This window comes from Drosophila melanogaster, chromosome 4 (genome assembly GCF_000001215.4).
Source record: "Drosophila melanogaster chromosome 4".
Taxonomy (NCBI): domain Eukaryota; kingdom Metazoa; phylum Arthropoda; class Insecta; order Diptera; family Drosophilidae; genus Drosophila; species Drosophila melanogaster.
In genome coordinates, this window is record NC_004353.4 from 467354 (window position 1) to 489503 (window position 22150).

Below are 22150 nucleotides of genomic sequence, written 5' to 3' on the forward strand. Positions count from 1 at the left end.
ATAACATTAAGCCTAAAATCGCTTCAAAAATATCATGTGAACTATATCCCAAACATGTGTATATATGCAGGTAATTTAGTGGAAAGAGGGTATAATGTATAATGACACAAAACTACTGATAGAATACTAGTTATATTTTCGATCAGTTTAGAAGAAACTTATATCTTAAGACATTTATTGGGTTAGGTATTGTTTCCCATATATGTTCTAGTCGAGTATTCACACAAAGAAGCGTGCGACAGATCTTCGGCACTTAATATTTTGTATTTGTAATAATGTAAAATATAAAAATTAACAAATAAAACAACTATATGAACATTTGCATGTGTTGGGTATATGTGTAAGTCTAATAAAAAGTTTTATTCTACTTAAAGCTCAAATCCTTTAAACTTTTCAGCTAGTTATTGAAATACTCAGTATAAATGAGTAAGAAGATCTCCATCAACATTGATCTGACCAACGTTTTACTCCTTTTTTAATCTAATAAGAACTAAAAAATGCAACCATTGAACTCGAGCATTGATAAAGCAAAACATTTTTTCATAGAGAGCGGGATCTTAGGACCCGTTAACTTTAAATATTCTCATGACATGATTCGGAAGACGTCTACCATTCACATTGACGAAACTCTTAAGAATCAGGTAAGGGTGGATAATCTGATTCCCAACGAATACACGTTTACACCTATGTTAACCATAATAGGTGTATAGGTATCGTATTTCCTTACATATACTGAAGATTTCATATGCAGTCGGTCAGTTATCGAGTAACTGGTTAGTCCGTCTGACTATCAATCTGAACGCTGTGATCTCGGGAACAATGAAAACTAGAATATTGATATTAAGCATTAAGACTCAGTCACAGAGTCTGTAAGAGTTTGTTTCATGCCGTTGCGACGCTTGCTCCAACGACGACGCACCCTCAATATTCATACGGTCACAAAAAATCAATCAACCACTAGCAAAAACACGAATACACTTCAGTGCGCAGATTTCTCATTTTGCGCATAATGTACGAGCTCAAAGAAGCTGGAGTCGAAAAAATGGAATTTTTGAAATTTAAAAGCTGGAATCGTTTGCTCATTTGTTGTCTTTATTTGCCCACGTTTGGCCACTCTTTTCAATTTTGAAAAAGTGAATACTTTAGAAAATATGAGACGTTCTAGTTAACCTCGGTATTATTATTTTGACCATCTCTTAAAACTAAATATTATAAAAAAAAACTTTTGCCCAATCAGTATTCTTAGTTTTTATCGTTTGTCCATCCTTTAAAATTAGTTTTTTTCGTTTTCCCATCCTTTAAAATAAGTATTTTGAATTAAAAACGTTTGTCCAACCCTTAAAAATTTTGTTTTTTTGTGTTCCCACCTATTAAAACTAAATTTCTACATATGTATGTAATAATTGTAAGTTGTGGCGCCAATTCGCATGTTTTAGGATCGGCGGACAAATTCACATATGTACTTATATGATGATGATGAACATGTATATACATATCCAAGTTCAAGAAAATTGTGGAAGCGAATGATTATCGTTATGTAAATATTGGAAAAAACACGTAACGGATCGCGATCTATGTACATATGTATGTCTGTACATACATATTAAAAATTGGATTTTCCGACCCCAGCTTCTTTGAGCTGAATGTATGTATGCCTAGTTTCAAATAGATGCGGTTATTCACATTGATTAAAATTTAAAATAAACATGCGAGATACCTATGCATCTCCTATTGTTTTCAAATGTGTACATGAATGCATGTATGTACCCACATATGTATGTATGTATGTCAAACACTTTTTAGATTCGAAAAACATCATTGGGTATGCGATCGAGGGCATTTAGAGAAAATAATTCATTAAACAGTTTCGACGATACCCTTATAAATCTTCAAAACGAAATCTATAACATAAGAGATTCATTAGTCAATGGCGAGACTAAAATTATACTTCTCCGCACTGAAATTGGCAAATTAAAGGTAAGAAATTTTTTTCAATTAAATAGGCCTTTAGGCTATATATTTATTTCATATATAATATTTTTACGTATTTCCTGGGTCATTAAAAACTTCTTAAAAGAATTCATAATTTATTAGTTAAGGACCAACACCAGAAACTTCACATTTACATATAACATCAGCGATATTAAGGATATATACTCTTGATCAATATCAGTGCTACGCCAACTAGTTTTCGAGTTTTGAGGTAGTATTAAGCCGGAATGGCCCGGATCTGCGCATTATATCACATATGTAGCTGCCAAATAGATCTTGGGTTTTTTAATCATAGTATTTTATATTGTAGTTCCGTACATAACATTTTTAATTTAAAATTTAATTTAAAATAAAATGCATTTGCCTGTGAGTAAAACACGATTTTCAGAAATCAATTTTAAGCAATGAAACGAATTTAAATATTTAGTTTTGGTCAATTTCGTTGTTAAATGATCTACCAAAATGTTAAATAAATTAAATAAAATATTATTGAAAAATGTTTATCATGATTATCATATTTTTAAAGAAGCTTATTATTATTCATTTGTTAAAATAGTCGATTGAACAAGTTAACGTTTATGCAAGAGAAGAAGTGCTCACCACAAAAGCTGATTAAAATAAACACTTTTCACATCTAAACAATTTAAAAGCTTGGAATTCACGTAGTTATTTGACAGTGAGGCAAGCTGCATTGTTGCCGCTTAAGTTTTATATTTTTATCCCGGACATAGCCATGAGGGGATTTAAATAGGCCACTACAAAATATTTGTATAATAACAATTTATATATTTATATTTAAACCATTGCAGCACTACCAGCAGGACGTAGTGGCATCGTGCTAAATTTCGAAATTACATAAGCAACAAAATGTTCGTTATTTTCACTACTCATTACAATTATTAATCGAATCATATAAACTTTAATTGAATATGAATGCGATTATGTAGTGGAAATTGAAAACATTTTTTGTAGCTGGCTCTTGAGCTGGATCCAAGATATCTCAAGTTTTTGTTCAAAATTTAGGGGGATGAGCGCTTGTGCACACGTATTCTCACCCATTGAATATTTTCCCTTCATTATATAAGTTTTTCGGTCTGTTAAACAAACTTATACAAGTTTTTCAAAAAAAAAAACAAAAAAAAAAAAAACGGCATAAACAAGAAAACAGCAAAACATCCCAAATATCGATATCGAAAACAATCGTTAGAAAACTAGTTTACTTGGGGAAATGTTGTGGGTGGACTCGAAGTTCATATAAATATACGAGTGGCGTATATTGCATGCTCAAAACTGTTAATAAATTTGATTCCAAGATCAGTATTAATTTCTGCTCAAAAGTCGTTTTCTAGCATAAGTACGTATACACTTTCTTGTTTGTTGGTTTTACTCTCACAAGCAAGTGTATTAATTTAAAGCGAGCGGATAGGGAATATTTTGCGGGCATTTAAACTGTGCAGCGAAGATGCATTTCTTAAAAAATGATTTACTTTATGATTTACTTGGTATACACATAGGAGTGAACTGTTTTTTTTTTTTTGTATAACAAAAGAAAAACAAAATATCTACTTTATGGGAAAATATATAAAATTATAATGTGTATAGTCAAATCCATAATACGTGTAAATAATTTTAAATGTTATTTTCATTTAATGTTATCAAATTTTTCAGGAGGCTCTACAAGCAATTATGAAGGCTCTTGATTCCTCTGATGAGTTGATGACGAAAATTAAAGATTCCACGCCGAATCTTTGTTTATTTTGCCAACCTAATAGTTATAAAAAATTCGCCGAGTTTCAGTCCTTTTAACAAAATCCTATTTAACAAAAATTAATATGAAAAATAAATTTTGGTTAAAAACATACATATTTATATTAATGGAACAGAAAGTATTTTATAATTAAGTAAATACTGGTGCTTAAGAATAAAAAACATACACATTTCAATTTAACTTTCATACTTGGTTTGCCTTGTTTTTAAGAACAATCGCTGCCAACGCTTTATTTTTAAATGTAGTTACACTTTTAGAGTATAATTTTATCTTTTACGTTTAAAACTATAGCGAGTATATACAAATAAATAAATAACGTTTTTATAACATATTTTATATTCTTAAATAAAGTTTAAAAACTTATTTCTATCGAAATCACTTCCAAGGTTCAGGACACACACAAATTGCACATATTCCCGAAATTAAAATTACGATGGGCTCATTGAAAAAAGCTGTAAAACTAAATAACAAAGTATAGATTGAAAAACTTGGAGCATTTTATTGGTTAGGTTATTATAATCTCACCTTTTTTAAAAGGTGAGGTGAGGTTTTAAAAAAAAAAAATGTAGTTAAGTACAGCAATGTGTCATAATCCATGACTTTTAAATTACGATATTCTAATTTATATATAAGAGAAATCGGTCTAGGCATCCAATATTTGTGTTTTCATAGGCCTCACCTAAAAGTGCACATATATATATTCTTTAGCAACGGAGTCGATGAAGCAATGGCTGTCCGCTTGTTAACATACATACATCCTTCTTTTGATTTCAGAATTCCGAATTTATCATTATTAAACCGGTAGAATATGCCACTTACTGCGCTAAATCTCAAGAGTGAGTTTAGGTCAACATTGAAAATACATTTTTGGAACCAAAATGCATGTTAGTATCCAATCTTGGAGCTGTACAAAAATCTATTAGGTTAGAATTTGGGGAAATCCAGGTGTTATTTTCGAACGCCTATAAAACCTATTGTGTCCGCTTAGCTTATGAATAACATAAAAATACGACATTTTATTTCTAGCTACAAAAAAATGCTGAAAACGAATATTGACTCACAATAAAGAAATGAATTGCCAATGATTTTACTTGTCATACAGATTTTATACTTAAACCACCATGATGCACTGTTCTGGAGCCTATACATATTTCACTTAGCCTGAAGTTATACAATTAGTCTATATTATGCCTGTAACGTCGAAGACGCGCACTATTTTCAATTTTTGGATCCCCTGGTGGTGGTGAAATGGTGCATTTAGGGTTTACCTCAGAAGAATTTTCACTAGTTGTAAAATTTTTTACTCCTTCGGTTTTGACGACATGACCGTGTCCAGTTTTTTCCGCGCTCATTACAGTGCCGTTATCATCAGAATTTTCAAGCATTGCATTAGGAATGCCACGGGTTCTTAAAAAATTTATATTCAATTAGAGTGCAATATACACATTCATTATAAGGACATACCTGCTAGAAGTTCGAGATCGAGGTCTTTGGAATTTAAGTGGCAATTGTGTTGGGTCCGTGACATACTTTCCTTCAGTTGATTCTCTACGCCGACGTAAGCCTAAATCAATATAAATCAAATAAACGTGGTGATAATTCACGTTTTGGCCCATAAATGTAATGCAAGAGCATAAAAAAAGTGTGCTCGTGACAACTTAGTGTCCAATTTTATTTTAAAGGTAACTTTAAAATTAAGAAATAGACCGTCAAATTTGACAAGTATAGATTTCGGGTGAACAACATTGATAGCCACCACGTCAAACGATGACGCTTAATTAAGAACGAGGGGACGTATTTTATTTAGGGTTCAATACTGTTATTTAACAATAGACACATTTAGAAAAAACAAAAATATAATCCATTAGTATTATTATAAATAACTCAATTTGGTAGACTATATACAATTTAGGATGTGAAATTATACGATAAGTTACGTTAATAATTACATAATAGGTTTATTTACGATTCTGTTAAAAGTATTGAAAACAACCGTAATGGGACTACAATATTACAATAAAAGTATGACAAACCTGGTGTAAGATCTGATATATTAGGAGGACATTCTAAGGCAATGGAGTAAGTGGTTTTCCGAACAGGTATAGAATCTATTACAGAATATGTCGTATCAGACTGTGGATGGTAAGGGATTTCCTGTGGAACTTCTGCGGACTCAAGTGGCTTAGATGCACTTATAAAATCAGCACCTGCCCAAGATGCGCATTTTGATTGGCGTACTGGAATTTTGCTTGGATTCAATAGCGGAAAATCAAATTCTGACTCATTCTCGCCGAAACCGTCAGTGCTGCCTTTTTTAAATTGAGTTCTGGGGGCAGTGTTTCCATTTAACTTTAGTTTATTGACCCCTGCAGAATAAAGGCTACATAAACTAGCTCCGGTTCGCTCTTCGGTGGCGTCCCTGCCGGGTGGTGACATAATTTTACTGATTGATTTATTTGGGAAAGCTATCACGGCAGATGTCGCCTCCATTTCATCACAGTTATTGACGGCTTGATCAGAATGGTCGTGACCTTCATTAGCGGTTGGAGTATTTTTAACAGCTCCCATTGCATCATAGTAAACAGAATCATCAGGATGAGAGGTATCTGTTTGGGGAACCACAAATGTATTATTCTTCTTTAAGAAACAAATTTTATAACTAATTGGAAAAGCGATCCAAGAAGAGCTATATTAACAAAAGATTTGATTTTAGAATGACTCAATTAAAAAAACTTTAAAAACAGTGCTGTGAATACGTAATCTAGTTAATAATAAATAAGTAAATTCGTAAGAATTTTACAATTTCGAATTGAGATCGCAAAATCGGTGCCACGGTTTTCGAGTTCTTAAGAATTTTTCTATTTTTATATCAAATTAGATCGTATTTACTAAGGGAAATAAATCGTTTACTCAGTGGTCTATTGATGTTTATTCCACATTACATATTGTAAAAAAATATTTTTTTCCGACCCCACTTAAGATTTAACAAACAAAATTTTGCCGACGGCAACAAAAATTTTCGATTTGGCAAGAGGTTCCAAGTACGTCGACAAAAGTACGTTTACAAAACATTTCGATAGTAAAAATTTTGCAAAAGCCAGGACACCTAAAAACGAAATCGAAAAAATATTACGATTACCGGACATACAGGCATGTTTATATCATTTGGTTTCCTAATTTCTATCGATAAGTCAAAAACATTTTGGCCACGAACAAAACACAAACCATATAGATTCTATTAATACCCACTACATTTTGAATAGGTAAATAAAGGATAATAAAAGGGTAAATAAAGGAAATAAAAGGATAGCCACAAAGAAAATAAGAACATATAATTACCTTTGGGAATAACACGAATTTCTAGTCGCCCACTAATGCAACAGTTGTTTTCCTGGATCGCTGATCCTAAATCTAAATTTAGTTTCATTTGTAGGTCGTCAAAAATATCGTTAACTGAAACATTGGGAAGGCTGTTCCGATGTCTCGATTTATCTAGACTGTCATTAGTACTATTAAGTTGAAGTGCTGAATCCTTTTTAAAAGGAGATGGTAGCCTATTCCTTAAAACGGACGATGTGCTAGGCCTAGCCAAATGAGTGATTTCCGAATATGTTTCTCGCACGCAGACATTCCTCGCAATATCCATACGATATACCTAAAAATTTAAATAAAAATAAATATATTACCTGTCTTGGATTTTTTTTTTCATAGTGGTTAATTAAAGTCGTTACTGATTTAGGATTCTAATACTTAAAATGTCTTCCGTTAAGGTTAGAAACAAAAAAAAGTTACTGCATGCATATATATATATATTATCACCGGTAGTGATTTGTTTAATATGCTTACTGTGTCATCAAATGCGGCTTGTTGCACAGCCGGAGGCTCCAAACCTTTTCGTAATACATTACCCATTGCAGGCTCGGACCAGCAGTTTGGTATGGAGATTCTCAAAGCTTCATAATTCTCAATTCCAGTTATGTTTAGTGTGTACCTATAATGAGCATATTATATTTCATGTTTATATATAAAACAAGCAAAAAGTTTTTTGGCAAATCGATCAAAATTTACACGACTAATAAAATTATGAAAAAAAATATTCAATTCGGATCAATCAATTTCAATTATTAAATTGGCTTTCGAGAAAGCCACGGAACCATTGAACAGGTGAATCGAATAACAACGGAGATAAGAGCCGCATTTGAAAATCGAGAAAATCCGAAACATTTGACAGAGTCTGGCTACACTGCCTAATGTTTAAAGTTAAAACAGCTTTACCCGAAAGAACACACAAACTTCCAAAGTTATACCTACAGACAGAAAGTTTGCAGTGCGGTCCAACACTGTCATTCCACTGACCATTAAATTAAGGCTGGAGTCCCCCAAGGCAGCGTTCTTGGGCCTACTTTACACATCATCTATATTGATGACTTTTCTACAAGCATTAGATTAACAGTCCACGTTTGTCGACGATACAGCCATCCTTAGCCGTTCGAGGTCCCCAATCCAAGCTAAAGCCTCATAGACATTGAGAAGTGGCTCTCTGTCTGGCGAATAAAAGTAAGCGAGAAGAAATGCAAGCACGTGACATTTACGCTAAACACACAAGATTGCCCACCACTTTTGTTGAAAAACATACCACTCCCGTATACCACTTTGTTGAACAACATACCACTCCCGAAAGCAGATGAGGCCTCAACTCAATGCCAACAACTTACACTGGCTCATCAACGCTGGCTCTCCCCTCAGCCTGGACCACAAGGTTTTACCAAAGACACTAGAATAGTGTCTTTATGGTGTCTTACTCTATAATTCTGTATTGAAACCCATCTGGATCTATGGCGTACATACATACAGCGAGCATAATGAAAGATTCTGAGAACTATCACTGGGAACGAAAACATCCAAAGAGACTTAAATATTCCACAAGTCATCAATGCAGTCACAGAACTTTTGGAAAAATATCACAGCAAGCTTTCCTCGCACCCCAACCACCTAGCGAGAAATCTAACCCAGCTCAGCAGTCGCTCCCTTCTCCGACATAAGGACCTACCAACCCCGTAAAGAAATTTTTAGCGACGTTTAATCTCAGAACAGTTGGAAAAAAACAACTGTACATAAAAAATTTTTAATAGTTCAGATTTTTGAACTTTTTGTTAGTTCTTATTCAATAAATTGTAAATAAATAAAAAAAGATTCAATAAATAAAATCAAAGTTTAAAAAAAGGTTCGGAAACGCTTCCTTCTGCCTGTAATATACTTTTCAGCGAATGTAGTACTTTACGAGTAACGGATATAAAAAGGCAAAAATATTTTTTAAAAGTGTGGGCGTGGCAGTTTTGTGCAGTTTGTAGGCTTAGGAGAGGGCGTAGCAAAAAGCAAATCGATAAATATTTACAAAACTGATGTCAAAATATGAAAATATATCAAAACAGTTTAGTATGACAGTTTTGGGCGGTTTGTGAGCGTGGCATACTGATAGAAATTTACAAAACTAATACAAAAATCAAAGTATATCAAAACATATTTAAAAAGTGTGTATTCATATAAAAAGTAACGATTTTCATGTCAAAGGTATGATCCGCATACTTTGAGCGCATCTGTCAAAGGTGATACATTAAGCTCTTACAGTCTGAGACACAATAGACTCTTAACTTCACGTCCAATCAAATTCCGTTTCGAACCTGTTATGTGAATTCACATAAAACGGAATTTGATTGGACGTGAAGTTAAGAGTCTATTGTGTCTCAGACTGTAAGAGCTTAATGTATCACCTTTGACAGATGCGCTCTAAGTATGCGGATCATTCCTTTGACATGAAAATCGTTACTTTTCATATGAATAAAACTCACCTTTTCGGTCTCCCCTTTGCTTCGCCTGGAGGATTAATTAATTTGCCTGTACCAGCGACGCCATGTTGCGGAAATGGTTTAGCTTCATTTAAGGGCAATGAAATATCCAGTTTAATCAATTGCTCCAAATTGGGTTGCAACTGCGAGGCAAAATTTACTTGATATATTCATCACGTGTTTATTAATTTATAACAATCAAAAACATGTGGCCAAATTTTTCATTACAAGCCCATGATTGCGATATAAGTTAACAATAATCGAATATTATGAAAAAGGCTTGTATACGAGAGACATTTTAAGTATAGTATTTTTTTAGTTTTTAAACTTACCTGGTGTTCTCTATTCCATTCGTTATCCGTAGTATCCTCGGAATCATCAAACTGACTCTTCCATTGCGATGCCAACGTGAGAGCTCCTCCTTTCGTTACTTGCTGCAAAGCTGAAACGTTCTCGTCGTCTATTAAAGCGAATTGGGTGACCGAATGGTCACCTGCAACGCTGCTTCTGGCAGTGTTGCTTCCGTTACCAACTGCTCCTCCAATTGTCGACCCACTATTAATCCTTTGACTTGCCGAGGAAGATGGCCGCAAATTTGTGGAGGTTGCAGAACGGCGATTAATCGGCGGCATGGCTGCGAGGCCAAAAATTTGACCATGCTGGCTGCCAAATTTTGTGGACGAGCTGTTTATACCTATTGGGGCAGCATTGCTAGTGGCAGCATATGGATCTTGTTTTCCAGATAAATCTGACACTTGATGGCTATGGCCTCCACCCGATGGTAGATCATGTACACTCATTGGTGGGGCTGTTAGCACACGTAGTCGCCCAAACGTAGATTTTTGTTCTTCCGTTGACCGATTGACTTCTGAGGTTTTATCGTTTGTTACTGTCCCAGTCCTCTGTATCTGCTTATTAGCAATTTCTGGTGAATTATGTTTTTTTATTTGGGACTTGTAATGCTGTTCGACCCCGCTTAAGGAAGCTCTGCCAACTATGTCATCATTTGCTTCAACGTGCTTTTGCTCAAAAATACACTTTGCAGCTATATCAACATTATCACACTCTCCATTTGGTTTCATTGTTATAAATTTTGTCGGTGCCCCCTCTTCCAGCTTCGTATACTGTAAAAAATGTAGTTTAGAATCACGAGGCAAGGTTCAAGGGCGGTATCGCGTATGACACTACAAGACAAACGCTAATCAAATGCGTTACTCGAAGAGGAATACTGAAATATACTTTGTCGGTTACCAAATTAACTTTACGCAACGAATATAAAAATGTCTGGCAAGAGCAGAGGTGCAAAAATCGAAAATCTTACACTATGACTGTAAAACATATTAAGCAATTGAAGAGTGAACTGTTGTTTCTTGATCCATAAATGAAAAAGTATATTTGAAGAATGCAACATCTGTCAAGGGGACGGTCAACATGACATTTCTTTACAATGTTTATCTTCATATGGACATATTAGTTGACATACAAATAGGCAGTAATTGTAATTAATTATGGAAAACATCCCTTCCCGTTTGGTGTTGATAGTTCTTTGCATGAAATGCTGAATGTGGTAAACATTACCTGTACATCCTCTCTTTCAATCATTGATGGTGCACTTTGGATATTTGCTATGGCTACTTGGGAGTTTGTTAACGTAGATTGCTGTTGCAGTCCTTTTGATGTGATATTTTGATTATTTGCAGCATTACCATGTTGTACCATGGGTTCACCAGATCCTTTTGCTGGCTGTGCTAGTGAAGTTGCATTGCAGTTTTTATCAACCTTTAATATAACAAATTTTAATTTTTACCAAAATCCATTTCCAATTCCTTGCTTCACTTACTTTTTCTTTTATATTAAGGGGATCGGTCGCCGTTATATGAGCGGTTTCGATTTCGGCCCGCTTTCGTATCTTTTAAAATGGAGAGAATAAATTAAGACTCAAAAAAGGGAGGATGTTTTTTTTAATTGAATTAATTGAGCACTTTTCCTTACAACATTTAATTCGCATATAAAACAAAAACACCTATTAGGAGGATGGAAGACTATGGCTCCTTCAACTCCAAAAATGTGTAATATAAAATTTAGTGACAACTTGTCAACATATAACTCAACATTTTTTTATCGTTCCAATGACAATTGTCAACAAAAATAAAACAATGCAAAATTTTCAAGAAATTTTTCAAAAGAATGGGTGTTGGCAGTTCTGTAGAAATTGGTAATTGGCAATATTTTTCATATGTGTGGGCGTGGCAGTTCTGTGAGGCTCCTGAGCGTTAGCGTCTCTCTCTGGAATCCCAGCCCTTATAGCCCTTATGCGAATTGAGCTTTGTTGGCTTTTTGGGTTCACACGGTGTGCATTGCTTGTATGTAATGAACCAGAGTACACCCTATAGAATACATATGTACATATGTATATTCATGATAAGAATCACATGTGCGATCATTCAAATTTTTGTGACGACAATGGAGAGTTTTTCCAAAGTACAATTCCCACTTAAACCTCCATAAAGCGAACGTATGAACAAATATTTGTAATACAAAGACTGCTAAGAGTATCGAATTATGTAAATATGTATTTTGTTACTATTAAGAACTATAATATTGAGCCCTTCGATTACTTATACCAAAATTTAAGTGTCCTTAGTAATTTTGCATCAATAAGAAATGTTTAGTTGCGTATTTTTGTAGTTTTGCGCTCTAATTTTGACTTGGAATTGGTACTGCTGCTTTTTGATACTAGTTTGGGATTCAAAAGATTATTTTTACACAACAACTCAGTTGAATGCCCAAATTTAATTAATATAGCTATTAAACATTTCGATTACGTTTCGATCCTTACGCTCTCAATATTACGCGAGCTAAGGTAGCAATTTTTGCTTTTTCTTATTATAATGTCCTTGTACGCTCTCGAAGCTCTCAGTGCTCTTCGTCACAACGTGTGTGTTCATCATTAAATAAGAAAATATAACTAACGGACTTTTATGTTTTTATAATATATACAATATTTATTCTATTTTCCCTATTTGGTTTGTAAATATCGGCCAGTACACCAAACCAAGTTGTAAAATAACTTACGTATTCGGTGCCACTTGCGTTAGATGCTGCCACTGTCATTTGTGTAATATTTCCGTGCATATAATCGCTTTTTATAGGAATTGATGGATTGCCTGTTGCACTTATGTTTCCAATTGCAGTGGAATCCACTTTTTCCCAGTCATAAGGATCGGACTCTTTGACCCCACGTCTTTTCATACACCTCTCGAACAAACCGATAAGCATCTATAATTAATTCAACATTATTTTATTGTATAAAATGATCTTTTGGGATAATCTTCGACTTACCGCGTAGTCTGGGCGGTCTCCATATGTAAGAGATTGAATGTGCTCCAGAAATTGCTTCAAATCTGACGGCAAATGCTTTAACAGTATTCTGTGGTCATATTTTTCCTTTGTCAACCCAACTTGTTCCTTGTCTTTAATTTTTCGCCATGGCAGTTGCCCATTTACAAACTCCACGAGCATATAAAACAATGACCACAGATCATCGTGGCGTCCCATTTCTCTATTTCGGTGCGCATTAATAGAAGCATAACGAACCGTGCCGCGAAAACCTGCAGCAGCTCTTGGACACCGCACTTCCCCTGTGCCAGTGGTGTACTGACGCGCCAATCCGAAGTCAAGCATATAGACGCGTCGACAATTATAAGGCAAACGACCCACAGAAAAATTGCTCTAAAATGCAAAAGAACAATTATTTCGATTTTTTTGTTTGACCACCCGAATATATTGAAAACATAACAAGATTGTAGCTATTACCGGTTTAATATCACGATGAAGAAATCCCACTGAATGGATGGATTCAATGGCCTTTAAAATTTGTAACCCTAACCTAAGTGTTGTACTAAGCGAAAATGCCCCTCGCGGCTGAGCGCGTCGGAGTTCAGCTAAATTCTTTCCTTGGAGCTGCATCACCACATAGTTAAATCGATCATTCCGCCCACATCCGATGAATCGACATACGTGCTCCTTTCCCTGCAATTTCTTAAGAACTGCCACTTCCATTTTGAGCACCTGCTTAGGCTGCCGGGCGGACTCTACTTTAAGTGCGACTTGTTCACGGGTAATAAGATCTTGACCCTCGTATATCTCTCCAAAGCCGCCTCCACCAATTTTACGGACAACCTGCAAGGTATACAATTAAAATAAAATATATATATCTATATATGTACGCATTAAATATAAAACACACCTTCCAACGCTCCTTCACAACATGACCTGGCTGCAGCAAATCCTCAGAAGTCATCTTGACGGACTCCTTAGCCTTGACGTCTACCAATATTCCGTCCTTTGCAGCGACTGCAACCTGATTTCGGGGTTGATGAGAATATGAATCCTGAGCAGGGAGGTTAGACGAAGGGACCTTAAAGGTCACGCGGCTTCGAACCCCTAAGCGGTTGTGTTTCGCTGGCAAAGTTGCTGACCGCTGCAGGACATTTGGGTATAGAAGCTCCCCTACTGCATTCAAGTCTGCATCCGCATCTGCAATTGCGGACGGGCTTATCTGATGCAGAAGACGGGTTTGCAGGATGGCACCAACGAGCGGTGGTGGTTTAGATGGGGGTGGTGGGTAAAGCCTCAACAGGTTTTTCTGGCAATTGCGGTTAGGACTTAGATACTGATCTTGTTTGGAAGAAGGCTGGCATGATTGATTTCCATCGTCGGGCGCGGATGCATTTTCGTCGTTTCTAAAAAAAAATAAATCCATTGCATTGCTTAGCAATATCTCGAAAATCCACATAATACAGAAAACAGTGTGTCTGTCCATTTGAACGCATCTTCAGAGCGACTTACGGAACGCATAGTAAATGCCAAAACATCAGTTGTCTATAATACGAAAAATATAGATCATTTTGAGCGCTCTATACGCACTAGGGAAGGAAAAGATAACATAATTTGAAAAAAAAAATATTTCAACAGGCACAGCTTAATAAAGAGCTGGAGAAATATCGATGAAAACATCGATGCATGATTTTTCATAAAAATCGATATTCAACATTATTCTTCTTTGCGCCCATATATGTAGGATAACGAAATCTCTACACAGATTTCTAAAAGGTGCCTTTCCTTTACGTTTTTTTTTTTCCCCCAAAATTGTACATATTTTCTGAAATCCTAGATATCGTATGTGAGCAGTTCTAAAATTGTTTACCTCCCAAACAAAACTTTAAGCTTCATGCTTTATGTTTTAAAAACAAAAATATACTTGTGTCAAATAAATTCCAATAAGTAAATAAATAAAGCTGATAAAACGCATAGAAAACAACGATGATATTTTTAACTTTCATACCAACAATGAAATTCGAACATTTTGAGTTTCGTTGAACTTCCTATCGATACTAACTACATAATATTACTTTAACATGAGCTATTTCGTCGGTACTGTTTTGTTAGCAAGCATATACAATGTATTCAAATATTTGATGGTTTGGAAATCTGACGAGTATTGAAGTACATATGTACATACATATATATTACGCAACTATCACCAAAACATCGGAAGCTTGTTAATTCTCATATATTTATCACTCCGGCCGAAAAAAATTTGTGTACGTATAAGTATATATACCAAAAAAAAATATGTCTCATTTTACACAATTGCTGTTTCTTAGAAAATCAAAAACAGCTGTAAATAGGCATACAAACGCTAGTTCTTCGTTCGTTATGTCCGCGTCAGCTGCTGAGTGATCTTATCTTATACATGAAGTAGTTCGGAAAACATTTCCCCAACACCAGAGGAATTATTGTGACATGTAAGATTTCACCAGAAGTAAACCTAAGAACAACCCCATTGTAAACAGTCCCTTAAACATAAATAATATGTGTATCTAGGGTATTCCTTTCCGTCAGTTTCGTCAATGAGGTACTATTTTTAGCTACTACTTTTTAAAGTGTTGTTAAACTGTAACAGGAAAAATTCCAAGCCTATAAAGACATTGAATTTCCATTGTATTTAAAAATGTTGCACAATCATAGAGGACACCAGTTGTGTGAATCTTTCTAGCACATATTTCATTTGCCCACTTAGTAGAAAGACGGTAATATACATTTAGGTCTGAGCCGGGAATTTATGCACAATAAACGACAGCATATGGAATTTTATCGATTTTCATGTAATGTGTCTTATAGAATGTCGTTCCCAGATATAATATTATTTTATGTTGCCTTGTTCATTCGGCATAGAAAATAAGTTACTTTAATCCTTGTAAAACATCCTTTTTTTGAAATTAGTACTTTACCCCCAGTCCAATAGCATGCTAATTGGTAAATCGTGTAAGATATAACCAGAAATTGAGGATTTAAAACTAATAGTCCTTCGAAAATCTATCTTTAAATGGTTATCTGCTCCTCAGAATAAAACATAATATCTGTACGTACATTTTATATATTTAAAGAAACTTCTGTCCAAGTTTTGTGTCTCACAACCCCCGCCTAAGTTGGTGGCTGTTAAAACTGGGTTTTTTCTAAATAAATGTATACATACCAGGAGAATGTGGATTCTACTTGGGAAAATGTGAACTTTAAATATATATATATTTGTATTTTATGAACAAGTTAAAAAGTATTCACAAATATTAATCGCTTTCCTATTGATTTCCTTTTATTGGCGGTGAAGCACTTTTATTGGCACGATGAAGCACATGCCTCAACTTTTATTGACGATGTTTAGCTTTAATTATTTGATTTAAACACAGTACATGAACATAAAATTACTAATCTATAAGATTTGTATGATATTGTATATTTAAGAGTTTTCACGGAATAAAATGCACGTATCGATTTTTAAGCTTCATTGAGCTTTTCCGTCCAAGTAAAGTTCTCTGTCTGAACTCAAAGCCAGCTGACAACAAATAAGCTCCCCTTCCTGGAGGGAATTGCGCATGCTCACTGCAGCAGTATAATGCGTCGGTACCAACTTGACTACAGCTAATAAACGAATAACAGTAAGAACTTTAAAGATGATTTAATTACATTCCTAGTTTATGCCATGGATAGAAGGTCTGATTAGAGCTGCACGTATGTATAAAAGTCAGCGTTTGCAAATAATTTTATAAGTAGAATTTTCAAAAACATAAATAAATAAATTGTCGAACCCATTGATACTCCTGGTGAATTTCAAAATGATCGCAGTGCTTATAACAACATGTAATACATGATACTGGTATAGATTGGATTTGCTGAATAAATTCAGTCAGTTTTTATATATTTGTAAAGTGAATGTCAGGTCGATTTACGTTACTTAATTTACTTGTTTGTATTAGGTTTTGCAGAAAACTACGACCCAAAAGTTGTATAATACTGAAACAAACATTTAACTTTCGATTTCCTATATTTGCTAAGAATTTATATTCGTTAGTAATACAGTTTTGTCCAAGTTCCATTTGAACCATACATTGTATACCCTCATCTTTTGTTTGAATATTGAATTATCCCTTCGAAAGGCATAGACAAAACAATTCAAACGTGGGGAAGATGTAATCTTAGTGGACATGAAATATTATAAAGTATCTGGAAAACAGATAGAAGGCAAAATTTCGACGATATAGAGTATATAAATTATATTAACAGGATCAATAGCAGAGTCGATGTTGTAATATCCGTCCGTTCGTATGAACGTCGAGGTCTCGGGAGCTATAAAAGCGGGACTTGTAACAGTGTAAGTTTCTATAAAACGCTGTCACTCTATAGCCTACAACAAATTAAAAAAAAAAAATTCCACCAATAAGCACAATTTAGAAAACTGGGCGATTTTCTGTACGCTTGCATTATATCAAAGGCCCGCTTAGGACCGAGTCTAGTCGAGTTCATATATATGAAAAGGCTTTCTGAATTTTAGAACGTTTTAAAGTATATAATTGTTGTATTGTTACTGTACTTTTTCTATTCCTGTTAGGTCGAACACACAAAAATTCATTAGGTTAACTGCCGTAATTCCACCGCTAGAGTTAGAAATAGCTGCCGTTCTAATTCAATACTTCGTCAGCTTCGTATTATCGTTATATATTAATATTTATATTAATCGTTATATTTTCCACATTTCCGTCCTACCGTGTGACATATTAACAAAATTCATCGAAAATTAAAAAAAAAATTAACAACACTGCTCTTTTTTTGCATTTTTAGATACCAAATAATTTTCAGTTTTAATTTTCTTACATATATGTTAAAGAAGAGTATGAGTCCAAAACATACCTGAGGTACTCCTGCAAATGCATGATGGCAAAATTCTGTGCTGTCCTTAAACTTAGATATCTTAGAACTTGATTTAATGTATTTTTTTTATTTTCTAAAATATGGAAAAAACTATCAATTTGTATCGGTATTTTCACTTCTTCAAGAACACATATGAGTGTGATTGAAATTATTCATATAATCACGTAGTAATATCACAAGTAACATATAAGGATTACTCAAAGCAGCCTAATCATAACTGTAAGAGCGAATACTTTGTGCGTGATATAATCGTTTGTTGTTTTTAATTTTATTGCAAAACTACTTTAATTGGACGTAAACTGTAATTCTATTCTGTTGTAATCCTGTAAGTAGGTTAATTATTGCTTGAGAGCAATTTACTGTATTAATAATAATCTATACAATTATTTAGATTAGCTCACATCACTTATCGTCTGTATTTATGATTACGTTTATTTACGTTATATAGGCAAATGTGTCTATTTTTATATACTGATTTAATTATAGAGAAGTTCCGTAAAAACGTCGAAAAAATAACAACGCGGAATTCGCGTGATCCACTTGTATCCACATGTTCACATGACCACATTTGTAAATTTATTATTTTTAAGACGATCACATTATAATAAATTTATCAAAACGAACAGCAAAAAGTTGATTTACATTTGGTACTTTAAAATTTGTCTTTATAAAATATTTCTTATTGTCGGCAAACCTATTGTTTTGCACCAATAAAATATTTTACTAAAAGTTGTAATTAAGAAATATATTGTTCTATCAAATGCTTCCCGCTGAATCTTTAGGCATTCTGTGCATCGAACTGATTTTTTAGGTATATACTACGGTATTCAGATATGTGTGTATAGGTGAATAACATAAACAGCTATCTTTAGTCTCCCCAAACTTGCAGCCATTTGAGATGATATCTTCAAGAAGGAATTATTTCAACATATATATAGCGTGTGTTCTTATATAATATATGACATTTTTTAGGAAAGTCGGGAGTAAAAGCTTCACTTCAATTTTGAACATTGCTACGATTATATTTCCGCCTCTATATTTAATTTGTTTGGTCTGGTTCCGTGTTTGAACCTGGGTTAGGACATAAACCACGTTCCAGTTTAATCCAGGGCTAATAAAAAATATATATCTACAGGGGCAATCTCAGAAGATTCTATCCATGGTTTCTCTTGAAAGGTTTTAAAGCATTTTAGACCTATTTTTACACGTAGACTTCAACATCTGTTCTCCGTCAGTCATAGAGTTGCCAGACAATTATTTAATTAATTTAAAGGATTTCCAAAAGTATTGTTCGTAAATAAGTTCGTAAATTTTGGGAAAACCAGAGCACTTAAAAACGAAATCAAAATATTTTGATCAAATCAAATTCGAAAAAAATATACGATTACTGCAGCGTGTAGAAATCGATAGTATATTTTTACTATTTCCTCATATTCCAACACGAAATCTATGGACGGCTCCGTTAATCGATCCATTCGATATTAAATTGTGGTTCTGCAACTGGGAAAAAATTAAGGAATTTACTTGAACTACTCAAAATTCCAAAAGGTGGCGCTGCATGTACATCAAGAATTTTACAGGTCAGCTTATTACTTTTTACATAGTTACTCTGTATGTCTGAATTTTGTTTATGTACGACGAGCCCCTAAAAGGAATTTGATGCAATACGTTTCTCTAAACAAAAACAAAGATTAAGCAAATGAGACAGTTAATTATTACCTGTAATTCAAGATTATAACTGTATTTGTATGTATGTATCATTGGCAGCACCGTATGCTATATGTTAGCAGCGCTAGGATCAAAAATTTATGTATATTATATGAAAAAAAAGGGTTTGTTACCTCGTCTACCATTCTAAGGAGTGAAAGCCCCCTTTAAACTAGTATAATCTATGTCAAAAAGAATACAATAGTAAAATTGCAATCAATTTTGTTGATTACTAGACAATAACTGTGACTCTGGTCCCTAAAGAAATCCTAAATCAAAGATTTCAAGAAGAAGGTCTTCTATGTTGGAAAAAACATATGTATGTCTCCTAATCTATGATTCAGGGACTGTTTTCGTGACCGGATTCCGCAACTGTGCAACGTATTCTTTAATTTTTTATAATTACCTAATTCTATTTACTAAGATATATTGCTGCAACTAAACACGTAATATTTGCCATTTTGAAATACCAGAAATATACAGTATAAATGTGAGGGTTAAAAACTGAACAACGCATAGTTTTCCGCTTCAAATATCATACAGAAAAGGGGTTAAAACGTTTAAATTCTTGTGACAGCTGAATTGATTTTCCGAAAGAACGTTTTCGGTGGTGTGGATGGATTCGACGTAAATGTTAATAATGTGCAACAAAATCAATATTGAAATCAATATAAAAAACTGTACCCAGCAGCAGTTGTTTGTCACCCTCAGTAAAAAAGTACACCCCCAATACATACTTACAAGTGCCATATACATATACATATATGTACATGTTCAAAGTTAAAAACAAAAAATGAAGTTTTATTATTGTATTCTTTATATGGTAGCGTTGCAAACTTCGACTGAAATCAATATACCCTCTACTCGTAGAGTACTCTACTCTACCCGTTACTCGTAGAGATGTGAGTGCGTAACAAGGAGCCTTTCCGATCCTAACTGACTCGACTTGGCCAGGACCGGATGCCCGTCTATCTGTATGGCCATCCGCCATGTCTCTCCGTTTGAGGGCTGCGATCACGGAAAAAACTAGGAAATTGAGATTAGGCATAAGTAAAGCGGACGCAGATCAAGTGCCAGGCCCTTAAAATGTTTTCATTTCTTTTCATTTTAATATTTCTATTTCCACGCCCAGTCTTACTTTTAAATGTTGGCAAGTCAATAATTTTGAAAAATGTTTTAACTTTCTTTAATTTTCTTTTTTCTCTCCAATTTCTATGGATATTTCAGCAATATTTTAAAATATATTTCTAGCTCGTATATCAATGTGGAGAGCAGTCCACGTAGTGACTAAGCGCCCCAGGAGATTTGCAAAGGCGACTACTATATAATCACGAAGAATTGAAATCTGTAGTCCAATCATAGTGATACACCCAATAGAAAAGTAACACAAAATCTAAAGAAAAAAATCTACAGTTCAGTGACAAAGTGTTGACAGTGATAAGCAAATTGAATTTTAAATCCACAATAACACTGTATATTATGTGCCTTCGGTTACAACTTGTATATAGTATGTAATCCGTTAGGAACATATTTAGCTTGTGTTTGGGATTTAGAGGCCGAAATGCCTTTTAATTAAAGTTTCTGGTAAAAATAAAAAAAAAAATAATAATAAAAATATTAAAAAAAAATAATATAAAAAAAATAAAGAGAGTACAATTTGATAATTACCAATGCACGCATCTGCCATGCCATGTTACCCTACTTAATTCTTGACATTCAGATTAATAATGATCAACAATTTTCATTCATAAGTATTTTATTACACTTACAAAAATTTTATTGGCCATGGTTAATCGCAAAAAGTTAACTCACCTTCTTTATTTCTGTTAGCAAACCTGAGTCTTATAATTTCTTGTTTGATAATTAAATTGTTTATACTGCACTCACGCTGCGTGTTGACACGATTTTACCTGCAATGGTGAGGCTCTGGTCGTTCTTTCGCGCACAGTCAGGGTCAGAGGTCACCAGAAAGGAGAGTGGACAACAGAAGTAAAAGCATTCCTCAAAGCGACAAATAAGCACATGCATAAATGGTGCGTGCGTGCACATACTGGCATACCTTCGATGCTCTGCTGTGTGCGCGCACATGCATGCATACAGCCACAAACATACATGCATAATTACATACATACATACATAAAATCTTACACACATGCATACATTTGTACATTCCAAGGGGCACTGGGGATGCTTCTGTTTCATCGCCGTGGATGATCTCGTTTTTTATGTACCTACGCAAGCAGATACATACATACATAAACATACATACATACAACATACAACGCCGAGTTTTTTGTTTTCGCTTTTTTTAATTTTAACCCAGGGTGGTGGTGTTCCAACTGCACAAGCAGGCGGAAGAAAGGTGGCAAAGAAAGCCCACTCCACCCGAATCTCTTGGTCCCTTGCCCAGGACCTCGGGACCCAGGTCCTGTTCTCCGTTACTGGTCGCCGTACCCTGTTTTCGACGCACACTTGGCTTTCCTCTGCACCACCACCAACTTCATTATAATTTTGTCGGGGTAGTTTTTTTTGTGCGCTCGTAACGGGGGTCCGCAACGTTGGTTCG

At 34.4% G+C, this 22150-nt stretch overlaps 2 protein-coding genes across 10 annotated transcripts, besides 5 other annotated features; one reads left to right on the plus strand and one right to left on the minus strand.

The window, feature by feature from the left end:
- Positions 1-143: 143 nt before the first annotated feature.
- On the plus strand, positions 144-4123 carry CG33941 (uncharacterized protein). Its single transcript, NM_001347760.1, has 4 exons — positions 144-340; positions 398-641; positions 1804-1977; positions 3661-4123. Exons 2-4 carry the CDS (start codon positions 498-500, stop codon positions 3796-3798), a joined length of 456 nt encoding a protein of 151 aa, NP_001334686.1. The 5' UTR covers positions 144-340; positions 398-497; the 3' UTR covers positions 3799-4123.
- Positions 1017-1641: a mobile genetic element.
- Asator lies at positions 2056-21641 on the minus strand. 9 transcript variants are annotated; one of them, NM_001272127.1, is made up of 14 exons: positions 17857-18680; positions 13856-14351; positions 13423-13788; positions 12949-13338; positions 12682-12885; positions 11447-11515; positions 11185-11385; positions 9939-10730; positions 9610-9749; positions 7607-7751; positions 7100-7415; positions 5794-6366; positions 5225-5324; positions 2056-5167 (listed from the first exon to the last, which is right to left on the minus strand). In NM_001272127.1, exons 1-14 carry the CDS (start codon positions 17877-17879, stop codon positions 4936-4938), a joined length of 4047 nt encoding a protein of 1348 aa, NP_001259056.1. In that variant the 5' UTR covers positions 17880-18680; the 3' UTR covers positions 2056-4935. The 9 variants fall into 9 exon arrangements, with proteins under 9 accessions (NP_001259056.1, NP_001259055.1, NP_651924.2 ...); NM_001272126.2 differs by lacking the exon at positions 17857-18680 and adding an exon at positions 15131-15367 and having other exon boundaries at positions 3933-5167; NM_143667.3 differs by lacking the exon at positions 17857-18680 and adding an exon at positions 14458-14617 and having other exon boundaries at positions 3933-5167.
- Positions 7890-8924: a mobile genetic element.
- Positions 8991-9046: a mobile genetic element.
- Positions 9049-9130: a mobile genetic element.
- Positions 17179-17305: a mobile genetic element.
- Positions 21642-22150: the final 509 nt, after the last annotated feature.

Excerpts from the sequence above, each read along its gene's own strand:
- CG33941 (NM_001347760.1), top strand. The coding sequence starts at position 498 with ATGCAACCATTGAACTCGAGCATTGATAAAGCAAAACATTTTTTCATA. Across the intron at positions 642-1,803 it reads ACGAAACTCTTAAGAATCAG|ATTCGAAAAACATCATTGGG; the intron begins GTAAGGGTGGAT and ends AACACTTTTTAG. Across the intron at positions 1,978-3,660 it reads CTGAAATTGGCAAATTAAAG|GAGGCTCTACAAGCAATTAT; the intron begins GTAAGAAATTTT and ends CAAATTTTTCAG.
- Asator (NM_143667.3), bottom strand. The coding sequence starts at position 14,483 with ATGTTTTGGCATTTACTATGCGTTCC. Across the intron at positions 12,886-12,948 it reads GAGACCGCCCAGACTACGCG|ATGCTTATCGGTTTGTTCGA; the intron begins GTAAGTCGAAGA and ends AATTAATTATAG. Across the intron at positions 7,416-7,606 it reads AAGCCGCATTTGATGACACA|GTATATCGTATGGATATTGC; the intron begins GTAAGCATATTA and ends TTAAATTTTTAG.